Source organism: Peromyscus maniculatus, chromosome 8, assembly GCF_049852395.1.
Source record: "Peromyscus maniculatus bairdii isolate BWxNUB_F1_BW_parent chromosome 8, HU_Pman_BW_mat_3.1, whole genome shotgun sequence".
Lineage (NCBI taxonomy): Eukaryota > Metazoa > Chordata > Mammalia > Rodentia > Cricetidae > Peromyscus > Peromyscus maniculatus.
Window position 1 is genome coordinate 92,498,680 of NC_134859.1, and position 26,196 is coordinate 92,524,875.

At 50.8% G+C, this 26,196-nt stretch overlaps 1 protein-coding gene across 2 annotated transcripts in view; it reads left to right on the forward strand.

The window, feature by feature from the left end:
• Positions 1-26,196, forward strand: part of Mrc2 (mannose receptor C-type 2) — a 62,796-nt gene that overhangs the window by 28,494 nt on the left and 8,106 nt on the right. For both annotated transcript variants that reach the window (XM_015994686.3, XM_006970523.4), the window contains exons 2-20: positions 6,026-6,427; positions 8,993-9,166; positions 9,340-9,504; positions 9,711-9,824; positions 10,292-10,435; positions 12,948-13,136; positions 13,297-13,451; positions 15,654-15,761; positions 18,016-18,131; positions 18,551-18,699; positions 19,316-19,533; positions 20,434-20,576; positions 21,731-21,833; positions 22,051-22,189; positions 22,313-22,348; positions 22,607-22,767; positions 22,865-22,932; positions 24,493-24,593; positions 24,869-25,011. In XM_015994686.3, coding sequence (XP_015850172.1) covers positions 6,026-6,427; positions 8,993-9,166; positions 9,340-9,504; positions 9,711-9,824; positions 10,292-10,435; positions 12,948-13,136; positions 13,297-13,451; positions 15,654-15,761; positions 18,016-18,131; positions 18,551-18,699; positions 19,316-19,533; positions 20,434-20,576; positions 21,731-21,833; positions 22,051-22,189; positions 22,313-22,348; positions 22,607-22,767; positions 22,865-22,932; positions 24,493-24,593; positions 24,869-25,011 — 2,828 coding nt within the window. The remainder of the gene's footprint in view (positions 1-6,025; positions 6,428-8,992; positions 9,167-9,339; positions 9,505-9,710; positions 9,825-10,291; positions 10,436-12,947; positions 13,137-13,296; positions 13,452-15,653; positions 15,762-18,015; positions 18,132-18,550; positions 18,700-19,315; positions 19,534-20,433; positions 20,577-21,730; positions 21,834-22,050; positions 22,190-22,312; positions 22,349-22,606; positions 22,768-22,864; positions 22,933-24,492; positions 24,594-24,868; positions 25,012-26,196) is intronic.

The following is a 26,196-nucleotide window of genomic DNA, read 5'->3' on the forward strand; positions in this document are numbered from 1 at the left end:
CTCACGGGACAGGAGGGAACCCAGGTCCTAAAAGGTGTAGTGGTTGGGCATCCCAGGCGTGGCCTTTGCTAACTGGTGTGGACCTCTTTTGGTCTCTCTCTCTCTCTCTCTCTCTCTCTCTCTCTCTCTCTCTCTCTCTCTCTGTCTCTGATTTTCTGAGACAGGGTTTCTCTGTGTAGCCTTGGCTGTCCTGGAACTCACTCTGTAGACCAGGCTGGCCCCGAACTCACAGACATTCGCCTGCCTCTGCCTTCTGAGTGCTGGGACTAAAGGCGTGCGCCACCACCGCCCAACTCTTTTGGTCCTTCCATTTGAGATTTATCAACTTTAGTCTGACTGCCATTGAGCTGGTATGCCTGTGGGTTATCTGCCTGGGAACAAGAAAAAGAAACTGTCCCACTGGGAGCTCACACCAGCCAGAAGTTTTGAGCCATATCGCTCAGTCCTATCTCTGGGAAGCATTTAGAAAAGCAAGCAACAGTATCTCTCTTTTCTGCTCCCAGGCCCTTCCCCTGGCCCCTTGCTATGGCCGCTTTCATTTGCTGCTGTCTTCCCTGGAGTGAAATTTCAGACAAGGGCGAGGACCTGCGGTCAATCTCCTGTGTCCGGGGGTGGGTGGAGCCAGGTGTGGCTGTGCGTGCACCTAGAACCCTGGCACCGTGTGGGGCAGAGACAGGAAGATCTCTGGGGCTTGTCGGCTGCCAGCCTCGCTGGCGCAGTGAGAGACTCTGTCTCAAGAGAATAAGACAGAGAGCAGGAAGTCAGGATATTGGCCTCCAAACATGGAATACAGTCTCATGCACCCATATACATGACATGTGCATACATCACAACACACACACAAACATACACACACAAACTTGCACTCACACAAAGATACTAAAACTTAAAGGAATATTGTGTAGGTCTGGATCAAATCCTGGGCCCAGTTATATATTCCAGAAATAGGGAGTCATTTGTGTCCATCACAAATATCACAATTAGGAGGGTTATAAACAACAGAGATTTATTTGGAAATTATGGAGTCAAAGATGAAGGTGTCAACAGCTTCAGGGTCTGGCGAAGCTCATTCCTCCTACACACAGCCATCTTCTCACTATTACCTCATAGGTTGGAAGTGCGGGAGACTCAGTTAGCTCAGGCTGGCCTTGAATTCCATTAGCCAAGGATGATCATGAATTGCTCCCCCCCACTCCCACCTCCTGATTGCTGGTGGTGGGATTACAGGCATGCACCCAACATGCCCGGTTTATGTGGTACTGAGGATTGAACCCAGGACTTTGTGTGTTCTGGGCAAGCACTGTACTAACAGAGCTACATCCTCAGCCCTCCCTAGGGAGTCTTTTATAAGGGCATGAATCCTATTAATTAATGTTATTACCCTTATAACCTCAGCACTTCCCAGAGGCCCACACCCTAACACCATCACACCCAGGGTTAAGATTTCAAAATAGATATTTGGAGAGGGATGTAAATACTCGAGACTGTAGGAGAAAGAAGGAGCAGATCGAGGGTGGAGGAGCCAGTGATTGGAAGTTTAGCTGTGGCAGCCACCCAGATGGTCCTGTGGGAAGCTCATGTGCATTTTGCCAAAGAGGACCCCTACACACACACACACACACACACACACACACACACACACACACACACACACATACACACTGTGCTATCAGGCTAGAGGGACAGGACCCCACTGGGCCTCCCACTACGGTATTTTGACAGGAGTTTGTGGCATTCTAATTCGTATTAGAAAAAACGAATCTAGCAGCTCGGATGAGGAGGAGGACAGGCTTGGTTTAATTATAACGTAGACATGAGATTTATTCATGCGCATGCGCTTGCTACCCAGTGTGTGCTGAGTGCTGCTGTGTGTCAGGGTTATAGGAGCCAGGGGCACAGTGATGGAGGAGCCATAGAAAGTTCTCAGGAGCTTAGAGGAAAGAGGGGAAACAAGAAGTAGAACACGTGGGATAATACATTCTGCTTCTAGAAATGGCAGCCTAGCTTGTGGAAGTCTAACTCTATAGCCAAGAGTGCTTAGAGACTAAGAATAAAATATGATGGTCTGAAGGCAGTAGAGAATAACTAAAACCAGACAGGTGTGGAAAGAGAAAAATCTTTGAAAGAAAAAAGCAAGGAGGGCGAGATGGCTCAGCCTGCTGCCAAGCCTGGTGATTCGAATTCGAATTCAATCCCAGGATCCAAATGGTAGAAGGAGAGAACTGACTCCAGCAAATTGTACACGTACACACACACACACACACACACACACACACACACACACACACACACACACGTGCAGGGGGTAAATTTTAAAATGTAATAAAAATTAACAAAAAAGAAAGTATATTCTTAAAAAGGAAAAGAAAACTAGGTGAGTGATGTGTGGAGCAACTTTTCCCCTTAGCACACTGCCCAGCTTGAGGGGCTGATCGGAAACAGATCCGAGTTTGGGGTTACTAAAAAGGTTGAAAGCCAACAGGGAAGATTCTAGACAGGAAGCAGTTACAGAAGTTCTTCCGACAGACTCTTCAGAGCCTCGGTGGTTCCTAAGTTGTCATATGCAGGGAAAGAACACAGGTCCCCACATCCAGCCAGAAGGAGCATCTGCAGGCAGAAGTTTAAGCTGTCTCCTGAGCAGTTTCCAAGAAAGTGCCACCAAGTCAAAGGAGGCCTGAGGTCATCACCTGAGGTCGCCTCCTGAGGTTGTCACCTGAGGTCACCTCCTGAGGTTTTCTCCTAAAGCTCCAGGAGGGCCTCACTTCAAGGCTGAGTCCAAGGCTAGGGCGTACACCCTGAGACTCAAGGCATGACAAAGCCTGTAACCAAGCTTCCACAGGATCCAAGTGACCCACTGTGAATGTAACTGCCTGAAAAAACAGAACTCAACAGTCTTTATAGGAAAATTTAAAAATATCACATTCCCTATAGCACATCATCCACAAGGCCCAGCCTATAATAGAACACCTGTGATGTCTGATATGTAATAAAATTAAGGAGACATGGGGCTGGAGAGATGACTCAGCTGTTAAGAGCACTTGCTGCTTTTCCAGAGGACCCAGGCCTGGTTCCCAGCACACACATCAGACAACTCACAACCACATGTAACTCCAGCTCTAAGGGATCCAGCGTCCTCTTCTGGTATCCTTAAGTACTGCATGTATGTGGTGTACATACATACACTCAGGTATACACACATACACATCAAATAAAGAATTCTAAAACAATTAGTAGATATCATCCACAATGTCTAGTAGACAAAAAAATGACCAGATAATGCAGACAGCTGGCTCATTGATACGTCAGATGTAGGGGGAAAATCAAAAGTAAATATTGCAAGGAAAATTATAATCAAAGCATAAAATAGAGGGTAACCATGGTTTATTAGGAGATAACAGAGGGTCTCTGAAAATCTGATTTCTTTTCTTTCTTTCTTTCTTTCTTTCTTTCTTTCTTTCTTTCTTTCTTTCTTTCTTTCTTTCTTTCCTTTCTCTCTCTCTCTCTCTCTCTCTCTCTCTCTCTCTCTCTCTCTCTTTCTTTCTTTCTTTCTTAAGGTTTTTTGAGACAGTGTTTCTCTTTGTAGCTTTGGAGCCTTTCCAGGAACTCACTCTGTAGAGCAGGCTGGCCTCGAACTCACAGAGATCCGCCTGCCTCTGCCTCCCAAGTGCTGGAATTAAAGGCATTGGCCTTTTTTGTTTGTCTGTTTGTTTGTCTTCTGAAATGTGAAATTGTTAGGTGGAGGAAATAGTGCAAAGGCCTTGAGACTGGAAAACAACCAAACATGGACATAAATAAATTGGGAATTGTAAGAAATTAATGATGTGTCTTAGGATTTCTATTGCTGTGAAGAGATACCATGACCACAGCAACTCTTATAAAGGAAAACATTTAATTTGAGTGGCTTGCTTATAGTCAAAGGTTTAGTCCATTAATGTCATGGCGGGAAGCAAAGCAGCATGCAGGCGGACATGGTGCTGGAGAAGGCGCTGAGAGTTCTGTATCTTGCAGGTCACAGGAAGTGGCCTGAGACACTGGGTGTTGCTGGGGTTCAGCTTCAGCTCTGGTTCAGGTCTTGAGACAGGGAAGGGGTGTCGGTACAAGGAAGAAATCAGACCGCCAAGTGGATTGCATTCAAGTGGCCCCTAAATAGCTTGAGCGGTCTTTGTTTATACTTTAACAGAGTTTTTTCTATGAGGCTTACACGAACAGCTTTATTACAGGCTCCTATTTTTGACTTTCAAGAAATACATTGTATTTTAAGGAACACATCGTAATTTAAAAAAAAAAAAACCTTTGTTCCCCTTTTTCCCCAAATACTTTCCCATACCCTACATAACCTTATTCTAGACACAGAGTTCAGCATTTTTGCAGCTTAACTAAGTATCAAGCCAGACACATCCTGCTCTTGCAACACTCAAGTCAGCCGGCAGCTACCTGCGGTTACAGAGTTTAAAAAGTGATGGACATGGTTACAATGCTTTTTTTTTTTTTTTTTTTTTTTTTTTTGGTTTTTCGAGACAGGGTTTCTCTGTGTAGCTTTGCGCCTTTCCTGGAACTCACTTGGTAGCCCAGGCTGGCCTAGAACTCACAGAGATCCTCCTGGCTCTGCCTCCCGAGTGCTGGGATTAAAGGCATGCGCCACCACTGCCTGGCTGTGGTTACAATTCTTTAAGGACAACAATATTCAAACCCAGACAATTCTTTCATGTCTGTAACATATGCTTTCATACAGTTCCCTTTTCTACAAGAGGTCCCATGTCTCAGTCTCTCTGTAGAAGGCAGACTTGGGTAAGGCACTCTTTTCCCATCCCACTATACTGTACTTCTTCCACCAATATAAGCTCCTGTGTATGGTAAAGATGGATCTATCCATCCCATATTTTGCATCACATTTTTTCCCCATTGGATCATACCAGATCCTACCGTTGATTCTTTATGCTTGGTGTCCAGGGAACTTACTTTAAACAGTTGGCACTATGTGTATTCCTGAGGCTTTTTTTCCTATTCTCTGTATGTATGCCTCACTCTCCCTTCCAGAACTGAGACAAGGTAAATGTTCCAAGTGTTGTTTTCTCATATGCACCGAATTGTCTCTGTTGTCTCAGAAAAGTTCCCAGGATTAGGAGTTGTAGTAATTCCTGATAAGAAATTTGAGAAGCATTAGCCCTCTGCTGATTCTAAGGGGAAACCATTCGAGAAAGAACAGAGTTTTCAGGGAAAATTATAGCTGTTGTATGTGTGACTGACAAAGTAAAACTAAAAACCGCCCAAAGAAATCAGCAATATAATGTGAAAGAAAAAAGACCGTAAGCTGCATGAATTCAGAAAGTCCTGCTCAGCCCTGTGGTCCACTGGTCCTTGCCAAGTGAGAGACTGTCTTCCATGGGCTTTGCCTCTCGGAGACCTGTTGGGCAGGCATTTGTTCGCTGACCTGAGACTAGGCAGCACCACTCCCAACAGGGTGTGGTTTGAGCATATAGGAAACCCCAAAGCCCACCCCCACAGTCTCATATTTCCTCTAACAATGCTACACCTACTCCAACAAAGCTACACCTCCTAATAGTGCCACTCCCTTTGGGGGCAACCACCACTATAAGGAAATGAGATGATCATAAAAATACTGTAATGACAGTTATTTAAAATGTAGGGATTATTTATTTCTAGAATTTTCCATTTAATATCTTAGGAATTTGTTGTCAGTAGGTAACTGGCCCTGAAGAAAATGAAGCCACAGATAAAGGGCACATGTGTAAGAGGCACTGGATGTGCTCTGTAGAGTTGGGTTTGATTTTAGAGTTGGGCAGATGCCTGGATCCTCCTTCCAGGTGGAGATGGAACTAAACAGGAATGGGCTATGCCACTTCTGGGTACAGGGGCATAGCTGTGCCCCTCACCCTACCTTAAACTGGGGAGGACCAAGTGATTTAACACATGAGACAAGTACTGGGCAATGGTTAGTGCCTGTAGGCCTTAGCAGTCATCAAGGCCAAGGTATGATGACTTCTTGTCCTGTCTTTCCTTCTAGAACCTGACGTCTTCCTCATCTTCAGCCAGGGGATGCAGGGCTGTCTGGAGGCCCAGGGTGTGCAGGTCCGAGTCACCCCAGTCTGCAATGCCAGTCTCCCAGCCCAGCGTTGGAAGTGGGTCTCCCGGAATCGACTCTTCAACCTGGGTGCCATGCAGTGCCTAGGAACAGGCTGGCCGGTTGCCAACACCACAGTTTCCCTGGGCATGTATGAATGCGATCGAGAGGCCTTGAGTCTCCGCTGGCATTGTCGTACACTAGGGGACCAGTTGTCCCTGCTTCTGGGGGCCCGTGCTAGCAATGCCTCCAAGCCTGGCGCCCTTGAGCGGGGTGACCAGACCCGCAGCGGCCAGTGGAGCATCTATGGCACTGAAGAGGACCTGTGTGCTCGGCCCTACTATGGTAAGGGGCTCCTTGCAGGCAAGAGGTGCCAAAGGGACAGGGTTAGGGTGACAAGGCCTTTGACTGCTGTGGACCCTTGGCAGTCACTGTTTAATAGGAAGAAGTTTCAAATAATTAGGAAAATTAACTTCAAAGGGTTTAATTTGATTTTCTTAAAAAAAAATTCAAAAGTAGGCCTTTAATCCCAGCACTAGGGAGGCAGAGCCGGGTGGATCTCTGTGAGTTCGAGGCCAGCCTGGTCTACAAAGTGAGATCCAGGACAGGCACCAAAACTACACAGAAAAACCCTGTCTCGGGGGGGGGGGGGAAAAAAAAAAAAAAAAAAAGAGCACTGGCTGCTCTTCCAAAGGACCCAGGTTCAATTCCCAGCACCCACATGGCAGCTCACAACTCCTTCAGTTGTTCCAGGGGATCCGACACCCTCACAGGGACATACATGCAGGCAGAACACTGACGTACGTACGTACAATTAAAGTAAATAAACCATAAAAAAAATAATTCAAAATTAGAGGCTGAGTCAGTCAAGTGCTTGTGACCTAAATATGAGGACCCTGGTTAAATCCCCAGGGTCAGCATAAAAAGCCATGTGTCGGGCAACATGCTTATAATCCCAGCACTGGGAAGGCAGACCCAGGAGGGTCCCGAGGCTCCAGACTAGTCGGCCTGGCTGACTGTATAAGCCCCAGGCTAACGAGAGACCCTGTGGTAGAGAGACCCAACGTGCAGCAGGCGGTGGGGGTGTACTCCCCTAATCCCAGCATTCGGGAGACTGAGGCAGATGGATTTCTGGCCAGCCTGGTCTACAGAGTGAGTTCCAGGACAGCCAGGGCTACACTGTCTCAAACCCCCACTCCCACCCCACCCCCCAAAAAAAAGAAAGAAAAGAAAAACCCAAAGTGGATAGCTTATAGATAACCCAGATGGCAAAAACAAAGATCAGAAGTAAACATTGAAAGACAATTCTACAGAGGATATTGGTTCCTTAGGAGACCAGGAGGGCCTTTCTGAAGATGTAACTATCTTTTTCCTCTGAAATGTAAATTGTCAGCTGGAGGAGAGAGTGCAAAGGCCTTGAGCCTGGAGACAGCCAGACAGGGACCTGGAGGCTGGTGCTGACATCTAGCTCCACATGCACATACGCCTGTGAATACATATTTGCACATATGTAAACACCTTTGCATGAGCTGCGCACACATAAAATTAAGAATTTGAGGCCAAACAAGGTGGCTCAGTGGGTAAAGGTGCCTGAAACCTTCATGGTGGAAGTAGAGAAATAACTCCTGAAAGTCGTCCGGTAAAACACCACACACACACACACACACACACACACACACACACACACACACACGCGCGCGCGCACGCAACACACTAAAAAAATTAAAGATTAGAAAGTAAAAATAATGAAAATTTCAAAATTAGCTTGCACCATCCCATAAAGTGACAGAGAATATGCAAGGCAAGGACTCCCCGTACGCCCGGGGAAAGTCGCATCGTGCCAGGAAGTGAAGCGGCTACGGAGACTAATCTGATTTTTCTGGAAAAGGGCTGACACCATAAAGAGGATTGTGCTGAGCCTGGAGTTGTGCTAAGCCCAGCTAAAGGCCTTAGAGAATTCGGGCTATTAAGACATGGAAGCATTTAAGGGAGCATCGTGGCTCTTAGCCCTGGGGCGGTGGGGCAGGAGGACGAAGGCCAGCCTCGGCTACTCGGGACATTGGAGGCTAGCCTGGGCTATGGGGTGGAGGAAGAGGTGCTGCAAGCATTTGGAAGTGAGAGGAGATAGGAGGAGGGGCCAAGAGAGCCGCCCCTAAGCTGCATTAGGACAATAGGAACATGACATTGGGGATGGTGAGACCGCTGGGGGGGGGGGGCACGCACCTGTCACCAAGCCTGACGCCGTGAGTCCAATCCCTGGGGCCCACAACTCCCACAAGTTGTCCTCTGGCTTTTATATATTATGTGTGTGTGTATGTGTGTGTCCCACTGCCCCCCCCCAGTAAAATGCAATCAATTTTTAAAAAATTCTGACAGTATATTAAAATAATTCAAGATTAATACTGCTTATAAGACTTCAAAAATGAATACCTTAAAGTTAAATGACCCTCCCCCACGTTCACTTGAGAGACCCCATGACAACACCACACAGGTTTTGTAGGTGGTTAATGGGGACCTTAGTCACTCAAGATCTTGTGACAGATCCGGTTTTTTTTGGAATTCTTTCTCGGAAGGACACTTGTGTTCCAAGATAGAACGTTTAGGAGCAGCCGGGAGCCTTGGTTGGCTGGCTCAGCCCTCTGTGCCATTGGAAAGGCATTGGAGGGGTTGGGAAGCCTTTTTCTCACCTAATGGGGGTGTGCAGTAGGCCCGCCCCGTGTTCCTAGGCTGTCCCAATAACAAGAGTCGGTTCTCTCTTTAAAGCCATTAACCCCAGACTCTTCAGGCTCTGCCAACTCCCCTATTCCCAGTCTCCTGAGTTATAGTGGGTTTTCCCTTGGTGGGGGGGGGGGAGGGGGCAGGCAGCCTGTGGGGGTCCGGCCACCAAGGCATGGCTCTCTTCTCCTATAGAGGTCTACACCATCCAGGGAAACTCCCACGGGAAGCCATGTACCATCCCCTTCAAATACGACAACCAGTGGTTCCACAGCTGCACCAGCACTGGCCGGGAGGATGGGCATCTGTGGTGTGCCACTACCCAGGACTATGGCAAAGATGAGCGCTGGGGATTCTGCCCCATCAAGAGTGAGAAGCAGACAGAGTGGGAGAGCCCTGGAGGGAGGAACAGGGAGCGGAGGTGGGGTGGGCGTGGGGGGCAGACAGACTCCGAGAGGTCCGAAGAACGGAAGTCCCTCTTCGGTGGTGTAGCCTGCATGGGAGCTGGGGAGGGACCTATGGTCCATCTGTGGTGGTGGCAGGTAACGACTGTGAGACGTTCTGGGACAAAGACCAGCTGACAGACAGCTGCTACCAATTTAACTTCCAATCCACGCTGTCCTGGAGGGAGGCCTGGGCCAGCTGCGAGCAGCAGGGTGCGGACCTGCTGAGCATCACGGAGATCCACGAGCAGACCTACATCAATGGTGAGGTGGAGGGCAGCCCCCCCTGTGGCTCAGCCTCTCGATTTAAGTCTGAACCGGGCCTGGGGGTGGGGGACACCAGCAATCTGAGATCAGCCCCCCTGCCCCCAGGCAGGACCCTGGACTCCGGGAGGGGCACGTGAAGAGAGAGTGGGCGGCAGGGCAGAGGACCGGGATTCCTCTTTCTCAGTGTCCACTTTTTCTGCCAGGACTCCTCACGGGCTACAGCTCTACACTGTGGATTGGCCTTAACGACCTGGACACCAGCGGAGGCTGGCAGTGGTCGGACAACTCACCCCTCAAGTACCTCAACTGGGAGAACGGTGAGACACGGGGACCCCACGGATGCTTGGCTTCCTTCTACCCTGCGCTAGAGGTGGGAAGCCCGGGGTTCCGCCCCCTCCTGGAATGTGCCCCAGTGCCTTGGTGTGAAGTGGGAACCGCCAGCTAGGCACCCGCTCAGTCAGCTGAGTCCTGGCCCAGCCCAGGGCTTGGACCCAACCGCAGTCTCGAGTCACCGCTTTTAGACACACGCAGCTGCGGCTGTGTACCCAGGGCCTCGCCGGGGAGGTAGGGCTGAAGTATACATTGCCGGTTAGGGGGTTAGGACGGCATGAGCCCACGCTAGACAGCGGGGTGACCCAGGGGTGGGATGGACAAAGCTGTGTGGAGGGCTGGGCTTCTCTGCTAATGCAGACATCCCAGGGAGGGAAAGGAGACAGGGAGCCCGGAAAAGGGCACAGTATGAGCTTGCCTCTCCCGGGGTGCTGGCACCCTGCCTGTCCCACAGATCAGCCGGACAACCCAGGTGAGGAGAACTGTGGAGTGATCCGGACCGAGTCCTCAGGTGGCTGGCAGAATTATGACTGCAGCATCGCCCTGCCCTACGTGTGCAAGAAGAAGCCCAATGCCACAGCCGAGCCCAGCCAGCCAGGTGAGCCAGGTCACAGGAGGCCAAGGCCGGCAGGGCCACAGCCCAGGTCAGCCTTTCCTGGTCCCTACAGACTCAAGTGACTCGGACTCTCTATTGATTATTCAGCAAGCCTGGAAAACGTGCCGTTAATTCATTGGGTGAACATTTTGTTGGGAACTGTGTTAAAGGCTGGCGGTATCCACTAGGCCCGTGGAGACCGCAGCCTGCCGGAGGTCACGGGCATCTTAATACTTAGTTAGAATACTGTGAGCTGTGGGCCAAGAAAATATGAAATGAATGTGGGGGGGGGGAGTGATTGAGCTTCTGGGAGTTGAGGGTTTTCATGAACGTGATGCTGGATTTGAGATTTCCAGGTTGATAGTTTAAAAGGCAGAAGGAGGGCTGGGGGCCGAAGACCTGAGCTCAATCCAAAGCACCCACATTCAAATAAAAAGCCAGGTATGGTGGGGGTGCATCTGGAATCCCAGTGCTGGGGAGACAAGAGGGTCCTGTGGCTCACTGGCCTCCAGGTCAGCAAGTTCCAGGTCAGCAAGAGACTTTAAAAAAAAAAAAAAAGGATGCCACCTAAGGAGGAAAACTCAAGGTTGTCTTCTGACCCCCCCCCCCCCCACACACACACACAGGTGTGGGAGGAGCCCGATTCTGGCAGCGGGAGCTGCCTGTGGGAGGTGTGGATGCCTGCAGTGCTGAGAGATGGAGCCCTGTCCTTTAGAGGGAACCCGACACTAGCCCAGCAGCACCTGAAGGCCTGTTAGCAATGCTTTCAAGGGGGCCCCACCCCAGATTACCTGAATCAGAACCTGCATTTAACAAGACACCCCGCTCCCCCCGGGTGATTCTGAAGCAGGGCGTGCATTCGACTTGAGCGCAGAAAGGCAGGTTGCAGCCGGTCTCCGAAGTCTGAGTGGGGCTGGGTAGCCCTTGGGAAGCTTCTGTGGGCTTTTAAGCCAGGGAGTGTCTCACTTGAAGGTGTGATTCAAAGAGATAAATCTGGAGGCCTCCTGGGAGAGATGGAGTGTGGGGTGACGGGTGGGGCCTGCTCTGGGGACTGTCCCCCCTCTGGCATATGACCTTGGACATGCAGCTGGGTCTCTGAGGTGTAGAATCCTCACTTGCAAATTGGGAATGGATGCTTTCCCTCTTGCTAAGTTATGGTAAAGCTGGAGCCCTGGCCTGGCCTGAGGAGTGTCTCTGGGGCTGGCACTTGCCATTGTAAAGCTGGAGGGGTTACGTTGTTCAGCTTGTGTAGCTGTGGGTTGCTAAAGTAGGGATTTTGACAAAGAAAATATAGTATATCCATGGAAACCTCCACAGAGAGGGAGAGGGAGAGGGCTCTGTGAGCCATCTTTCCCTGTGGCTCATGTGGGGAGTCCTGATTTAGCCACTGGGACCCGAAACCCCATCTGTGGCTTGGATTTGCCTCTCCTGTCCCCATTCAGCCCCCAGCTGTTTGCAGGAGGCCTAATCTAAGCAATAAGATGAGTTCTGTGTTCTGGACAGTCTCATTATGAAGGACATGTCATTTCCAAAGCAGGGGTCACATTTCCAGAGGACCCTTCCTTCCCTCAGGCCCCTGGGATATGAATAGCTACTAAAAATCTTTTCTGGGCTGCAGCCTGGAGTCTTAACCCATTGGCTAACAAAAGATGATTGACATCTCCTGCGCCACAGAGCAGAGCTGTTCCCTTTCTGAGCCCACCCACTTTGAGGAGTCTCTAGCAAGAAGTATGGTGGGAGCACCCCAAAGCTGACCACGGTGGAGCTGGTATTAGAATTCTAATCTGGAGCAATACACAGGATGGGCCCACATCCTCTCTCTTGCCTAGGCAGAATCCTGCCTGAGCCTGACTTTGTGGGTGGTTGGATGAAATTTTGTTTTCTTTTGCCAAGACCCAAGTGAGGACTTGTTTGCCTTAGCTGCCCTCAGACCCCATTCCCTAGCGGACAAACCCAAAAGTCACCTCTGTGGGTACAGGAAAGGGCCTTCAGAAGCAAGAGGAGGTATGGAGAGGGGCGGAGCTGGCGAGGGATCCTAGCAAAGGGGTGTGATCGATCTGCCAGACTTGATGTGCCCTGTGATATTCCTGACTGCTCACCCCACCTCTGGTCACACAGGGCCCCCTTACTCACTCAAGGCTTCCCACATTTCTTTTACCCAAGACTACCCAGGCCACCAGAGAGGGGGTTCTCTGTGAATGTTATTTGTTGGAGGTTCCATTTAATAAGCAAAGGGGCTTTGAGATAAGTTGGATTCTCTTAGCTGGAAACCCTGTTTGCAGGCGATACTGGATTAGGAAGGAAGCTAGTGTGTCCCATCACCTGCCCATCTCGGCCGGAGAGGGCCTGTCCTGTGGTTGGACTCTGCTATCACTGGGTTTCTACCCCTAGGCCTCCAGGAGTCATGGGGGATTTTTTTGTTTTAAGTATCTTAAGGTTATTGTCATGCGGAGGGTGTGTGCGTGTGACACCCATTGGGTTCTGTCTGAGCACATCGATGTGCCTCTCTCCATAGACAGGTGGACCAATGTCAAGGTGGAGTGTGACCCCAGCTGGCAGCCCTTCCAGGGCCACTGCTACCGCCTGCAAGCTGAGAAGCGCAGTTGGCAAGAGTCCAAGAGGGCGTGTCTACGGGGTGGGGGTGACCTGCTTAGCATCCACAGCATGGCTGAGCTGGAGTTCATCACCAAACAGATCAAGCAAGGTGAGGAGCTGCCTGGCCACTGCGCTGGGGAGGGGGAGAGGTCTGTATCTCTAGTCCCTTCTTTCCCAGGAAACTCAAAGAATATTCTTTCCTTCATTGCTGGTCTGAGGCTGACTTCAATGTCTTGTCTCTCTTCCTCTCCTCCCCTGCTGTACCTCAGAGGTGGAGGAGCTGTGGATTGGCCTCAATGATTTGAAACTGCAGATGAACTTTGAGTGGTCTGATGGGAGCCTCGTGAGCTTCACCCACTGGCACCCCTTTGAACCCAACAATTTCCGTGACAGCTTGGAGGACTGTGTCACCATCTGGGGGCCGGTGAGACTCTCCTTCCTCATAATAGCACCATAGCACCCCCCCCACCCATGTTCCAGTTGCCCTCCCCCTAGCTGAAAAACAGGTGTCCTGCTATTAGCCTCCTGTGGGCACCAAGCCCCTTCCTGCCACAGGAGTGGCTGGCAGGGTTTGAATCCCACCTTCACCTCCATAGCTAAGTTACCGGCAGGGTTGGAAGAGAGAATTCTCCAGAAGCCAGGGTTGGAAGAGAGAATTCTCCAGAAGCCAGGGTTGGAAGAGAGAATTCTCCAGAAGCCAGGGTTGGAAGAGAGAATTCTCCAGAAGCCTTAGGCAAACTGGCAGGCCCATTCTTGGTTCCTCCCTCCTGGCAGGTGGCACCAGAACCTACACAATGGCGAGGCTGGGCAAGCAAGGACATTCTCTGCCAGCCCTTGCCCTCCAGGACCCTCCTCGGCTCAGGGTTCTGTCTCCTCAAGAAATCATGGGGTGATGACTGTTTGCCATGCCTGGATTCAGACTCAGGGTGGATGGGAGAAGGAATTGAGGCAGGATTTTGACCAAGAGCCTGAGCCCTGAGCATAGATTGATATCAGATGCAGCTGTGGAGCTAAGCAGCCGATTCATTTGCATCAGGGGATTCTATTTAAAAATTTAAATTATTTGGTGAGCGTCTCCTATGAGGCAGGCATCTCCCGAGTGCTGGGATGCGTAGTTGCCATGTTGTCAGGGTGGAGCAGACTCAGCGCTGACTAGGAGGCTGGGGATGCTGAGGGAAGCTCAGGTGTTCCTCTTTACCATCTGAGATTCAGGTCTGGGCACACCAGCCATTTACTCTACCCAGTTCTTCAGTAGTCCCAAGGGTAAGACCCATGTGTGGCAGAATATTTGATTACACTATGAACCCCAAGATTGTGCTAATTAAATAAAATCAACCTTGGGTCAAGAGGCAGAGCCAGCAACTAGTTGACAGGAAGTAGCTATAGAGAGTATGAAGGAATCAAGAAAACAGATAGAGAAATGCACAGGAAGTAGTAGGGAGGGACCTTGAGTTTGGCAGGGTTTTTTGGTTTGAGACAGCAGAAGAGAAACTCTCTTTTCTGGGAAGTCGGCTAAGGAGGCAGGTCAGCTGGTTGCTTTTCAGTCTCTCTGAGCTAGCATCTGACCCCCAAGTCTTTATTGGTAAAATCTTAAGGTTGCGATTTAGCTTAAAAACAATACCCACGTACTTAGTTTTCACAGTTCATTTACCTAAGACTACCCACAATCCAAAGTAATTAGAGGGAGAATTTCGGAAACAGTTCAGAAGTATTCGATAACTTTTGTTTTAAGTTTATTTTTATATGTATGGGTGTGTAGACGAATTGCTAAATGGTCTTATTAATAAAAAACAAACAAAACAAAACAAAAAACAGAGCCAGATATTGGGGTTAAAGCCAAGAGATCAGAAAAGCAGAAAGAAGCCAGCCACCTTCTTACCACTTGGAGACCCTCAGCAAAAGAGACCTACTTCCTGTATACCCATGCCTGTATGCCTTTCTGTTCTTTCTCATTTCCTCTCTCTGCCCAGCTATATCACTTCCTCTTCCTGCCCAGCTCTGTCACTTCCTGTCTGTACAGACCTCCCGACCTTTATGGTTAGTGCTGGGATTAAAGGTATGTACCACCATGCCTGGCTCTGTTCCCAGATCAAGAAGGATCTCTGCCTTCCCAGTGATAGGATTAAAGGCATGTGCTACCATTGCCTGACCTCTGTGTTTACTATAGTGGCTGGCTTTTTCCTCTGGTCCTCAGATAAACTTTATTGGGGTGCACAGATAAAATATCACCACCTGGGTGTTTTGCCTGCATGCATGCCTGCATTCCACCTTCATGCCTTGTACCTGTGGAGGTCAGAAGACAGCACTGGATCCATCTGGAACAGGAGTTATAGATGGTTATGAGCCATCTTGTGGGTGCTGGGAATTGAACTCAGGTCCTCTGGAAGAGCAGCCAGTACTCTTAACCACTGAGCCATCTCTCCAGCCCCTCAACAACTTGTTCTTTCATCTACCTGTGAACTAGCTCTGCTCCCTCCACTGAACAACCTGGGACACAGAGAAATGAAGCTCGTTGCCAGGAATCACACAGTAAGCTGGAGACAGGTTCAGGTCCAGGACAGGGCTGGCAGGATGATTTGTAGGGAGGGAGAGATTTGGAGTGAGTCTCCCCTATCATGTGCCCCAGGAAGGACGCTGGAATGACAGTCCCTGTAACCAGTCCTTGCCATCCATCTGCAAGAAGGCGGGTCGGCTGAGCCAGGGTGCTGCTGAGGAGGACCACGGATGCAGGAAGGTGAGGGTGTTTTTGGAACTGCCCAAGGTGGGGTCAGCCCCAGGGGCTCCAAGGGGCTCCCAGAGTGGACGGGGAGAGACGGAGGAAACCCTGCAGCCTTTCCCAGCATCCTCCTGTCCTCTAGTTTCCCAAATGCCCCTTCCTGAAGGAGCGATATTGAGGGGCAGGGGGTTGGGGGAGCTGTATGGGGGGAGCAGAAGACCCCTCCCTACCTCTGAATCTCTCTCCATAAGGAAGCTACATCCTACAACAGCCAAGTGCAAGGAAGCCAAATGGTTAAGCCTGTTCTAGTCATGGTAGGAGTAGGCTGTGCAGGGCTGGCTCTGTGCACCCCGTCTCCTCTCTTCACTGCCTCAGTCTGACAACAGGAGAGAGGCCACTTGGTGGGGATGGCCTTCTCTCTTCTTATCCTTTAGCTCCCTGGGGGCCAGGAGAGTTTGGGGGAGGTGAGGGGGGCTGTGAGCTGTGAAGGAGGGTAAGTGGGTGATGGGCCTCCCCGACCTTGTGGCCATCACAGTACGGCAGGGGTGTGAGCGGAGTGACGTGTAGGGAGGCTGCTCATAAAGCCGCCTTTGTGGCCCTGTGTTCAGCAGCTCCTCGCCTCAGGTTTCACTCCTAGGTGTTTTCCTTTAGATTAAGCTCCTTCCCCAAGCCTAGCCCCAGACGAGCCCTCCCTCAAAGGCATGATTGATGATCACACTTGCTGCAGGAGTCGGGAAGAAGGCTGCCAGAGACCCAGCTGAGGAGTCTAGTCTGGGGGTCAGTGAGCTCAGGGCGTGGCGCTGTCCTGGTGTGAGTGCCTGCCGTGGAGTAGGCGACTGGAGGCCATGTATGTGTGTGGATGCTGTGTCCAGGGGGTGCTTGGATAGCCAGGGGTCTTTGCCTAGGCCCTGCTTGGCATCTGGGTGCCTCCCCGACCCATGTCCTGACTCCTGCCACTATTCTGGAGCTGCCACTGCACCTGAGGTGGTGGCTTCTCTCTTTGATGAGGGTCTGCCTCTGCCTCCCTCCCTCCCAGCCCAGGCACATCCTACCAGATGCCACTCTGCAGACCCCTGAGGACCACTCAGCCCCCTCTATATCCTGCCGTCTCGGCACAGCTTTCCAGCCCTGGTGTCCAAGCTGGCTGCTCTTTTCCATCAATCCTGACTATTTTAGTAGTTTTACTTCTCATTACTGTGTTTGTGTCTATCGTAAGTGTGTGGCATGCTCACGTCATAGTGTGTGTGTAGAGGCCAGAGGATGACTTTTGGGATCAGTTTTCTCCTTCCACTGTGAGGTCTGTGGATTGAACTCAGGTCCTTGTAGCAAAGGCCTCTACCCTTTGAGCCATCTTTGCCAGCCCCTGGTTATTTCATGTATTTCTTTTTTTTTTTTTTTTTTTTTTTTTTTGGTTTTTCGAGACAGGGTTTCTCTGCGTAGCTTTGCGCCTTTCCTGGAACTCACTTGGTAGCCCAGGCTGGCCTCGAACTCACAGAAATCCGCCTGCCTCTGCCTCCCGAGTGCTGGGATTAAAGGCGTGTGCCACCACCGCCCGGCCTCATGTATTTCTTTTTATGAGCGTGTGTGCACATGGCAGACGCTTATGTGTGTGTATGTACACGTGCATTTGTGCTCGTGTTGGGGACAAAGGTCAACCTCAGGAGACTGGGGCTCCCCAGGAGGTTAGGTTGGCTGACCAGCAGACCCTCAAGAATCTGCCTGCTTCCTCCTCTTCCAAGCTGAGATTAAAAGCACGGGCCACCACACCTGTTTTGGTTTTGGTTTTTTGTTTGTTTGTTTGTTTTTACATGAGTTCTGGGGATCTGAACTCGGGTCCCCATGCTTGCATGGTAAAGCCCTTTACCAGCTCAGCCACTCCTCAACCCCTGACTGCTTTTGTTTTCAGTACTGAGGACTGAACCCAAGACCCCACGCATGCTAGACATGTGTTCTTACCACTGAGCTATGGTGTACGCCCAGCTCCTGTACTTCCTGCTTTAAAAGCTGCTTATTTCTCAGAGTCAGACCTCGGGCAGGTCAGTCAGCTACCCGGAGCAGTGCCGCCACCCCGGTCCAACCGTGGTTGGTAGGAAGAGCAGAGAGTGATCCGGTACGGATCATACCGTAGGCACTGATCTCTGGAGCCAATTAGTCCCCTGGATCCCGCACACATCCAGCTGTATCCTGATGTCACTCCTGCTCAAGCAAGGGCAGGTAAGGGTGGAGCCTTCCTCCCATAGACCCCCCTCGTCTGTCCTCTCTCTCGAGCCAGGGTTGGACATGGCATAGCCCATCCTGCTACTGGCTGGGAGAGGGCCAAGTGACCTACAGTGATGCCCGGCGGCTGTGTACTGACCATGGCTCTCAGCTGGTCACCATCACCAACAGGTACAGAGGGCAGACAGAAGTCCTGGCCAACCCTCTCCCGTGACCTTGCCTAATGGGATGATCTCCTGGTAGTCTGCCCAGAGGGACCCAGAGTCCTTTGAGCCTCAGTGTGCTTCAGGGTCTTTATGATCTCTTGTTACAAGAAAGAGTTGTGTGGTTAGGTGACCTCAGGCAGAGTATAAGGGGTGGGGATGGGTGGGGACTGGATCCCCAAGAAATAAAAGTGTGGGCAATAGAGGGAGCCTGGTTACTCTGTGAGCCCTCAGGCACCCCCGTTTTCCAGGGCACGTTACTGGCCATGGATAGCACTTGAGTTTCCGGGGGTGGGGGGGGTGGGGGGGGAGCGTGTCTGGCCTGTGGTCCAGGACTTGCGGGAAGCTACTAGTAAGTGCCCGGCCCTGACTGGCTTGTTTCTGAAGATTCGAGCAGGCCTTCGTCAGCAGCCTCATCTATAACTGGGAAGGCGAGTACTTCTGGACGGCCCTGCAAGACCTCAATAGCACAGGCTCCTTCCGTTGGCTCAGTGGGGACGACGTCATGTACACCCATTGGAACCGAGACCAGCCCGGTGAGCTGTTAACCCCATTGGACGGGCTTGAAGCAGGGGCTGTGGTAGACCCATAGCTGTGCCGGGACCTAAGGCCTTCCCAGTAAGCTGTTCCGTTGTACCGTGTGACAGGCTAGCCCTGGACCTAGAGGCCTGCTCAGACCCTTGGCCCTGCTGTTTGCAGGCTGAGCCTCCTCTGAGCCTCCGTTCAAATGGGGGTGATGGTGTGCGTTCCTTTAGAGTTGTGTGAGGCTTAAATGTATATATTTAACCTATGGAAAGGGATCGCATATGTAATGTGCACACAATGCAGATACTTGATATCTGTACAAATTTCACATTCGTTGTCTCTTTTTAGAGAAAGGGTCTCACCATGTAGCTCAGGCTGGCCCTGCAGCAATCCTCTTGCCCCAGCCCCCTAAGTAGGGATTATTAAGTGCATGTACCACTACACCCAGCTTCAGTATCATTCTTAACCTTCCTGTAATCTAATGGGGTACATAATGAGATGGCTCACAAAGTCTAAATATCCCCTACACAGCAGGTAGCCATGGAACTCTGCCTCACGCCTTCCCCCATTTGGGTGCTGACCCCCCAGAGCTCGTCCCTGTAGAGACAAGTTCTTTCTCCTTTTCAGGGTACAGGCGTGGGGGCTGTGTGGCTCTGGCCACGGGCAGTGCCATGGGCCTATGGGAGGTGAAGAACTGTACATCATTCCGGGCTCGCTACATCTGCCGACAGAGCCTGGGCACACCCGTGACACCAGAGTTGCCTGGGCCAGACCCCACACCCAGCCTCACTGGCTCCTGTCCCCAGGGCTGGGCCTCGGACCCCAAACTTCGACACTGCTATAAGGTGGGATGCCCTAATTGTCATGGTGGGGGGCACAGAGGGAGGACAAGAACACAGAGGTAGCTCAGCTGGGGAGGCCTGGGGACCATTATGACCCTGAGGTCCCAGGCTAGACCTCAGACTGGAGTCATTGCTGATGAAGAATTTGTCAGTGGGTTCTGAGGCCTGATGTGCAGTAGGTGCTTAGTAGATGTGAAGAGCTGAAGGAGCCAGACCCCAGCATGTTCTTCAGAAACCCCTGGGGACCCCGAGAAAAAGAGATTCTGCTGGGAAAGCATGCGCAAGGCCCTGGGTTTGGATTTGGAAGGTCTGTGTGGGGCCTGGTGATTTGCCAAGCTTGGGAGCCACCAATTTGCTTTGTTGTTTGAGATTTCTGTATTTGCTTTTGAGACAGGGTCCTGCTCTGTAGCCCAGGCTAGCCTCTAGCTCTTGGCAATCCTGCTTCAACCTCTCAAGTACTGATACAGGCATAAGCCACTATGGCCAGCTTCTCATATATAGCCCAGGCTGGCCTCAAACTCACTATGTAGTTGAAGATAACCTTGAACTTACAACATTTGCCTCTATTTTTCAAGTACTAGGTTCGCACACATGTACCACGATGCCTGGCTTCCAAGGCCTTTTATTACATACAGAAACTAAAGTCGGTGGGGGGGCGGGGGTAGGAAGAACCTGTCCTCAGTCAGTTGGGGCTCTGCTTGGAGCCTAACTCTTGGTCTGAGGATGAGGTACAGGGGCTCTTGCCAGGAGCTGATGGTATCACCTGCCTTCCTGAGATGGGATTGTCTTTGGTTATCGCTGCCTGGTGAAGCCACAGCACCTAATCCTACTGCGGTCATAAGGAGGTGACAGATGCCCTTTGGCCCATGGCCACTGCTTAGACAGCTGGCTTTGTTCCCACAGGTGTTCAGCTCAGAGCGGCTGCAGGAGAAGAAGAGTTGGGTTCAGGCCCTGGGGATCTGCCGGGAGTTGGGGGCCCAGCTGCTGAGTCTAGCCAGCTCTGAGGAGGAACATTTTGTGGCCAACATGCTCAACAAGATCTTTGGGTACTGAATGGGTGTGGTGGCCCGCACTTGGGTGGGGACAGGCTTGGTTGCTAGAGGCTTGGTTCTGTCATGCTTGGGGTGAGAAGGCAGGCAGATGGATGGTGTCCTCAGAGGGCCCAGCTGAGGTTTGGAAAGACCTATATCTGTTAGTAATGCCAGAACTATCCTGTCTCCTTCAAGTTGCCATGGTCTCCTGGAATCTTGGGGGAATGTACAGGGGCGACCCACTCATAGGAGACCCTATTGCTAACCAGTGTCCCAGAGCCAGTGATGTCACATCTGTGTCTCTCAGATACAGTTCCCATTGCAGATCCGATCCCCATGCCCCGCCCCCGCCACTGGTTTCCTAAGAACCCGCACCTCTCAATAAACCATCCTGAAAGACAGAAGAAGAAAGGCTGAAATTGCTCAGGCAAGGGATGAGGAGTTTGCCCAGATCCTATCTTTGCCCTGTAGGTTCGGAGGTCTGTAATTCTGTAATTTATGGCACATGGCATTGTAATCATTTACTATTGGTGAAAAAACAAAAAACCCAAGTGGACCCAGGCTTCCCGAGATCTTAATTTCAGGGGTTATCTCCTCCCAGCAGTGAGGATTTCATCACTTGACTGGTAATGACACCAGCCCATGTTCACTGCTCACAGCCCATGGCGTGTGGGCTGTTCACATCGCCCGGCACCCTGTTCGTCAGACATGCTCATGCTCAGCTTGTCCTGATGAGTTAGCTGTTTGCCCAGTGTCATGGGGGTCCTTGAAGAATCACAATTTGAACCCAGGTCTTTTTGAGCTCCAGATCCTCTGTTTTCCCCTCCCCCCCTCCCCCATACGCTCATCAACTTCCTAACCTCCCCAAGCAAAAAACATGCCGACTCCTGCTGGCAGGGTACCCCAGAAGGAGGACACGGGCCAGGGAGGCAGGCTGGCTACTGCTTTTTGAGTTAAGCAGGGCACCTGGTCTGGCCCTCCTTGTCTCTAGGGAGGGAATGTCAAAAAAAAAAAAAAAAATCCCACAGTGTTTTGGGGCATCCATCTGCAATGTTGATGGAGAGGTTTGGCACTGGAGAGTGCCCAGGAGACAGCTGGCAGTGGCCCCGTGCGGTGCGATCTTCGGGTCCAGCCACTCTCACTTCCCTTCTATTCTGTCCCCACCCAAGTGAGTCAGAGCCTGAGAACCATGAGCAGCACTGGTTTTGGATTGGCCTGAACCGCCGGGACCCGAGCGAGGGTCAGAGCTGGCGCTGGAGCGATGGTCTAGGGGTGAGGAGCCATGGAGGAGGCAGGTTGGGGAGGTGGGTAGGCAACCGCTGGGGCCTGGCGGGGCCTGGCATGGGCAGGGATTTTGGCCAATGTGGGTTGGTTAAAAGTAATCGGGTTAAAGACTGGATGCTCCCCCAGCATGGCCGGCCTCAGCTCATGCCGAACTTGTAGGTTACCTGTTGTACATCCCTCTTTGCTTCTTTATCTTGCTCTCCAGTTTTCCTACCACAATTTTGACCGGAGCCGTCATGATGACGATGATATCCGAGGCTGCGCCGTGCTGGACCTGGCCTCCCTGCAGTGGGTGGCCATGCAGTGCCAGACGCAGCTTGACTGGATCTGCAAGATCCCTAGAGGTTGGATGTGGTAGTAAGTGGGGTGGGGTGGGGTAAGTGCTGGACAAAACGGCTCTGAAGCCAGGAATTTGGGGGATCCGGGCCCCCATCTCCCTTGACGTTTTTGGCTCTGTTGTTGTGTAGGTGTGGATGTGCGGGAACCAGATGCTGGTCCACAAGGTGAGGCCCCCAGGCTACCTGATCCCTATCCCGGCCCTAGCGGGTCAAGGGTTTTACCCGCAGGGGGACTAAGTTAGCTCGCACTGGACACCACTGCCCTGCTTTCTGTGGTGTGGAAGGAGGGTCGCGCCAAGGGCCTGTCCCAGGTTCATCTTTGCAAGCCACTTGTTGCGTGCTCTGGCTTTGTCCAAGCCCAGAGCTTTCAAGGGCCTGTCTAGCGGCCTGGCGTCTGCTCCCACCCCCGCGCTGCTCCCACAGGCCCGCTGGACTGGCTGCGCTTCCAGGATGCAGAGTACAAGTTCTTTGAGCACCACTCATCCTGGGCCCAGGCACAACGCATCTGCACGTGGTTCCAGGCAGAGCTGACCTCCATTCACAGTCAGGCAGAGCTGGAGTTCCTGGGGCAAAACCTGCAGAAGGTGGGCGTGAGAGGCAGGGCGTGGCTATGGGCTCGGGAGCGGCAAAGGTTGAAGACAGGGACCCTGCTAACACTTACCTGCCTGCCTCCCTCTCCAGTTCTCCTCAGGCCAGGAGCAGCACTGGTGGATCGGCCTGCACACGTCGGAGAATGATGGACGCTTCAGGTGGGAACGCTGGTGGGCGGCAGGTGTGAGAGGGGGCACGTGTGTGAGTGGCTAGCTGTGTCCCCAAGCTAGAGGTGTCGGGGCTGACCAGACAGAGGCAGATAGACCTGCATTTGAATTCAACTCCGCTCCTCACTGGCTGCATGGCCTTGAACAAGTAAGTGGCATGTTTCTGGCCTCTGTTTTCTTATCTGAAGGTGGCGATAGGGTGACCTGCCTCCTGGGATTCTTGTGAGGATTAAAAATAGCAAATTGAGGGGCTGGGAATGTCGCTCAGTGGTGGAGTGCTTGCCTAGCATTCTCGAGACCCTGGGGTTGATTCCTGAACTACAGAGCAAACAAATTCTCCAAAACACTGAAAAGTTTTATTTCTATAAATCATTCATCAACCAATCCAATGTTATTATTTAATTTAGGTATTTATTTTGAGACAGGGTCTCACTGTATAGCCATAGTTACCTATGTAGACCAGGCTGGCCTTGAGCTCACAGAGATTCCCTTGCCTCTGCTTCCCAAGGGTTGGAATTGAAAGGTATGTGCCACCATACCCAGTTATTTTATTTTTAAAGGTTAATCATTACTGTACTACAGGATTCCTTTAATCACTTTTAATTTTTAAAAGGTTTTAAAATTATATATATGCATGTATTTCTATGTGTGTGTATATACATGTGTGTGTGGGTACCTACAGAGTCCAAAAGAGGACACCAGATCTCCTGGAGTTATAGGTGACTGAGCTACCCGTGTGTGCTGGGAACTGAACTGTGGTCCTCTGGAAGAGCAGTACACACTCTCAACAGCTGAGCCATCTCTCCTGCCCCTCAATGATGATCATTTTTAAGCTAGTTTCTAACTAGACATAACATTTTAAAACTGGCAAAAGCCATGATTTGCTCAAGAACACTATTGCTCACACACCTCATAGGTTATTTTATAGCATATACCAGTTTGCCAAGTTCCAGATGCCAAAATGCTAAGCTATCGCATCTACTCTTGTCCACCTCGTTGTGGCTTCCTGCTCTGGAGACCCTGGGAGCGTGTGGTGTTGACGGGTTCCCATGACACCACCACTTCTCAAAGGCAGATCCACTGAAATAGAACATTCATGTCCTTAAGACACCAGACCTAGCCGAAAGCTACTGCATATCACAGTGTTCTGTTTGATAAGTAACAATTTTAAGTCCTTACTACAGCGTCCAGCAAGTACCGGGTGCTACATGATGGTGGCACTTTCCCATTATACCTGGTGTCACATCGGGAACAAACTGGCCAGCACATGGACAAAGCAAATGCTGGTTCCCAGGGGACTACAGTCAGTCCCTGTCTTACATGCATTAGGGCGCCAAAGCAGAAGACGAGGAGTCAGTGGAGATCTGAGCGTTTCCTAGTGGTAGAGTTTTCAGGCATCTGAGAGAGCTGAGTGCATGCTGGGAAGGGCTTTTCTTGGAGCCTGTAGGCCTGGGGTCTCCGGGTGCACTGGGCTGTGTGCTCCTTCAGCCCCGTCTGTGCCTCCAATGCTGTAGATGGAGGAGGCTAAACCTGAGTTCTGTGGCTCCACAGGTGGGCAGACGGCTCTATTATAAACTTCATCTCCTGGGCACCCGGAAAACCTCGACCCGTGGGCAAGGACAAGAAGTGTGTGTACATGACAGCCAGCCAAGGTGAGGATGAGGAGGACCAGAGAGGGTGTTGTCAACGTGAAGAAGGGGTTAAGGTTGGGGGTATCCAGGTAGGCCTAGGGGGCCATTGGTCTCTTCTCTTTGTGAGCAAATTGAAGAAGGGCTATATCCAAGGAGCAATGGGTGCATCCATGGCCAAGGACACAGAGGACTTCAGCTCAGTCCATATTCTCAGAGCATGGGACCAAGAGCGCCCCGCCCCGCCCCGCCCCGCCCCACTCCGCCCTGCGGTAACAGTTCTCTTCTTCCCTTCACAGAGGACTGGGGGGACCAGAGGTGCCATACAGCCTTGCCCTACATCTGTAAGCGCAGCAACAGCTCTGGAGAGACTCAGCACCCAGACTTGCCAACTTCAGCCCTAGGAGGCTGCCCCACTGGCTGGAACCAGTTCCTCAACAAGGTAGGAAGTTGAGAGGGGCTACCAAGAGAGCCAGGGGAGAGGATGGGAACAGGGATGGCTGAGCCTCAGGAGCCTTAGCTGTTTAGCAACGACAAAACCATGCACGACCTCTCGTGTGCCAGTGAGAGCGAGGCTCCTTGGAAAGCGGCTCAGTGTATAATACGTGGGAGCGAGGTTATCTAAGTACTTCTGCAAGTGTTCTAGATCAGTGGTTGTCAAACTTTTTAATAATGAAATCTATTAATAAAACAAAATATTGAGCATTTGTGTCCAATCTGTATGTGTGTATATGTTATTTATGTGTATGTGTATGAACATACACATAAAATTTATAGTTACTTCTACACTAATGAGACTATCATCACATGGAGTCAGATATACACAAGAACAGAACTGAGAGCCAGGCGGTGGTGGCGCACGCCTTTAATCCCAGCACTAGGGAGGCAGAGGCAGGCGGATCTCTGTGAGTTCGAGGCCAGCCTGGTCTACAGAGCAAGATCCAGGACAGGCTTCAAAGCTACACAGAGAAACCCTGTCTCGAACCCCCCCCCCAAAAAAAAAACCCCAAAAAACCCAGAACTGAAAACAGATAAAGACTGAAAATGGTATGTTTAAAAATTCTTAATTAGTGGAATGAAAATATATTTGGATCACACAGCTGATCAATTATAATAGTTAATATTTATGCAATTGTAATAAGAACATGCTTGCATATATTTCATTCTCTTGTTTTGCAATATAAGAATCCATTTCTTTTTCATTTAAATTTATGTTTTCACTGGTACATAAAAACATCAAAATGACAGATATGTCAGGGTGCCATGTAATGTTTTGCCACATTCATACATTGTATAATGCTTAAGTTAGGGTAAATGAGACTGTCTCCTTGAAGGCGTATTCTTGCTTGAAGGGAAGCCATCCTAAGTCCTTCCTTCACGCTGTCTGAAATGCTCAATACATTCTGTTCTGCAATCACTTCACCTCACAGTCACTTTACTGATCGCTTTATGACGCTGTCACCTTCCCAAACGGCCACCTCACCGCATGCTTACCTTACTGCACCATAGCACCAAAACAGTTAGGATCTTACATAACTTTGCCTTAGTACTTGGGAACCAGTTTGTTTTTAACCAGGGTTTCTCTGTGTAGCCCTGACTGTACTGGAACTTGCTCTGTAGATCAGGG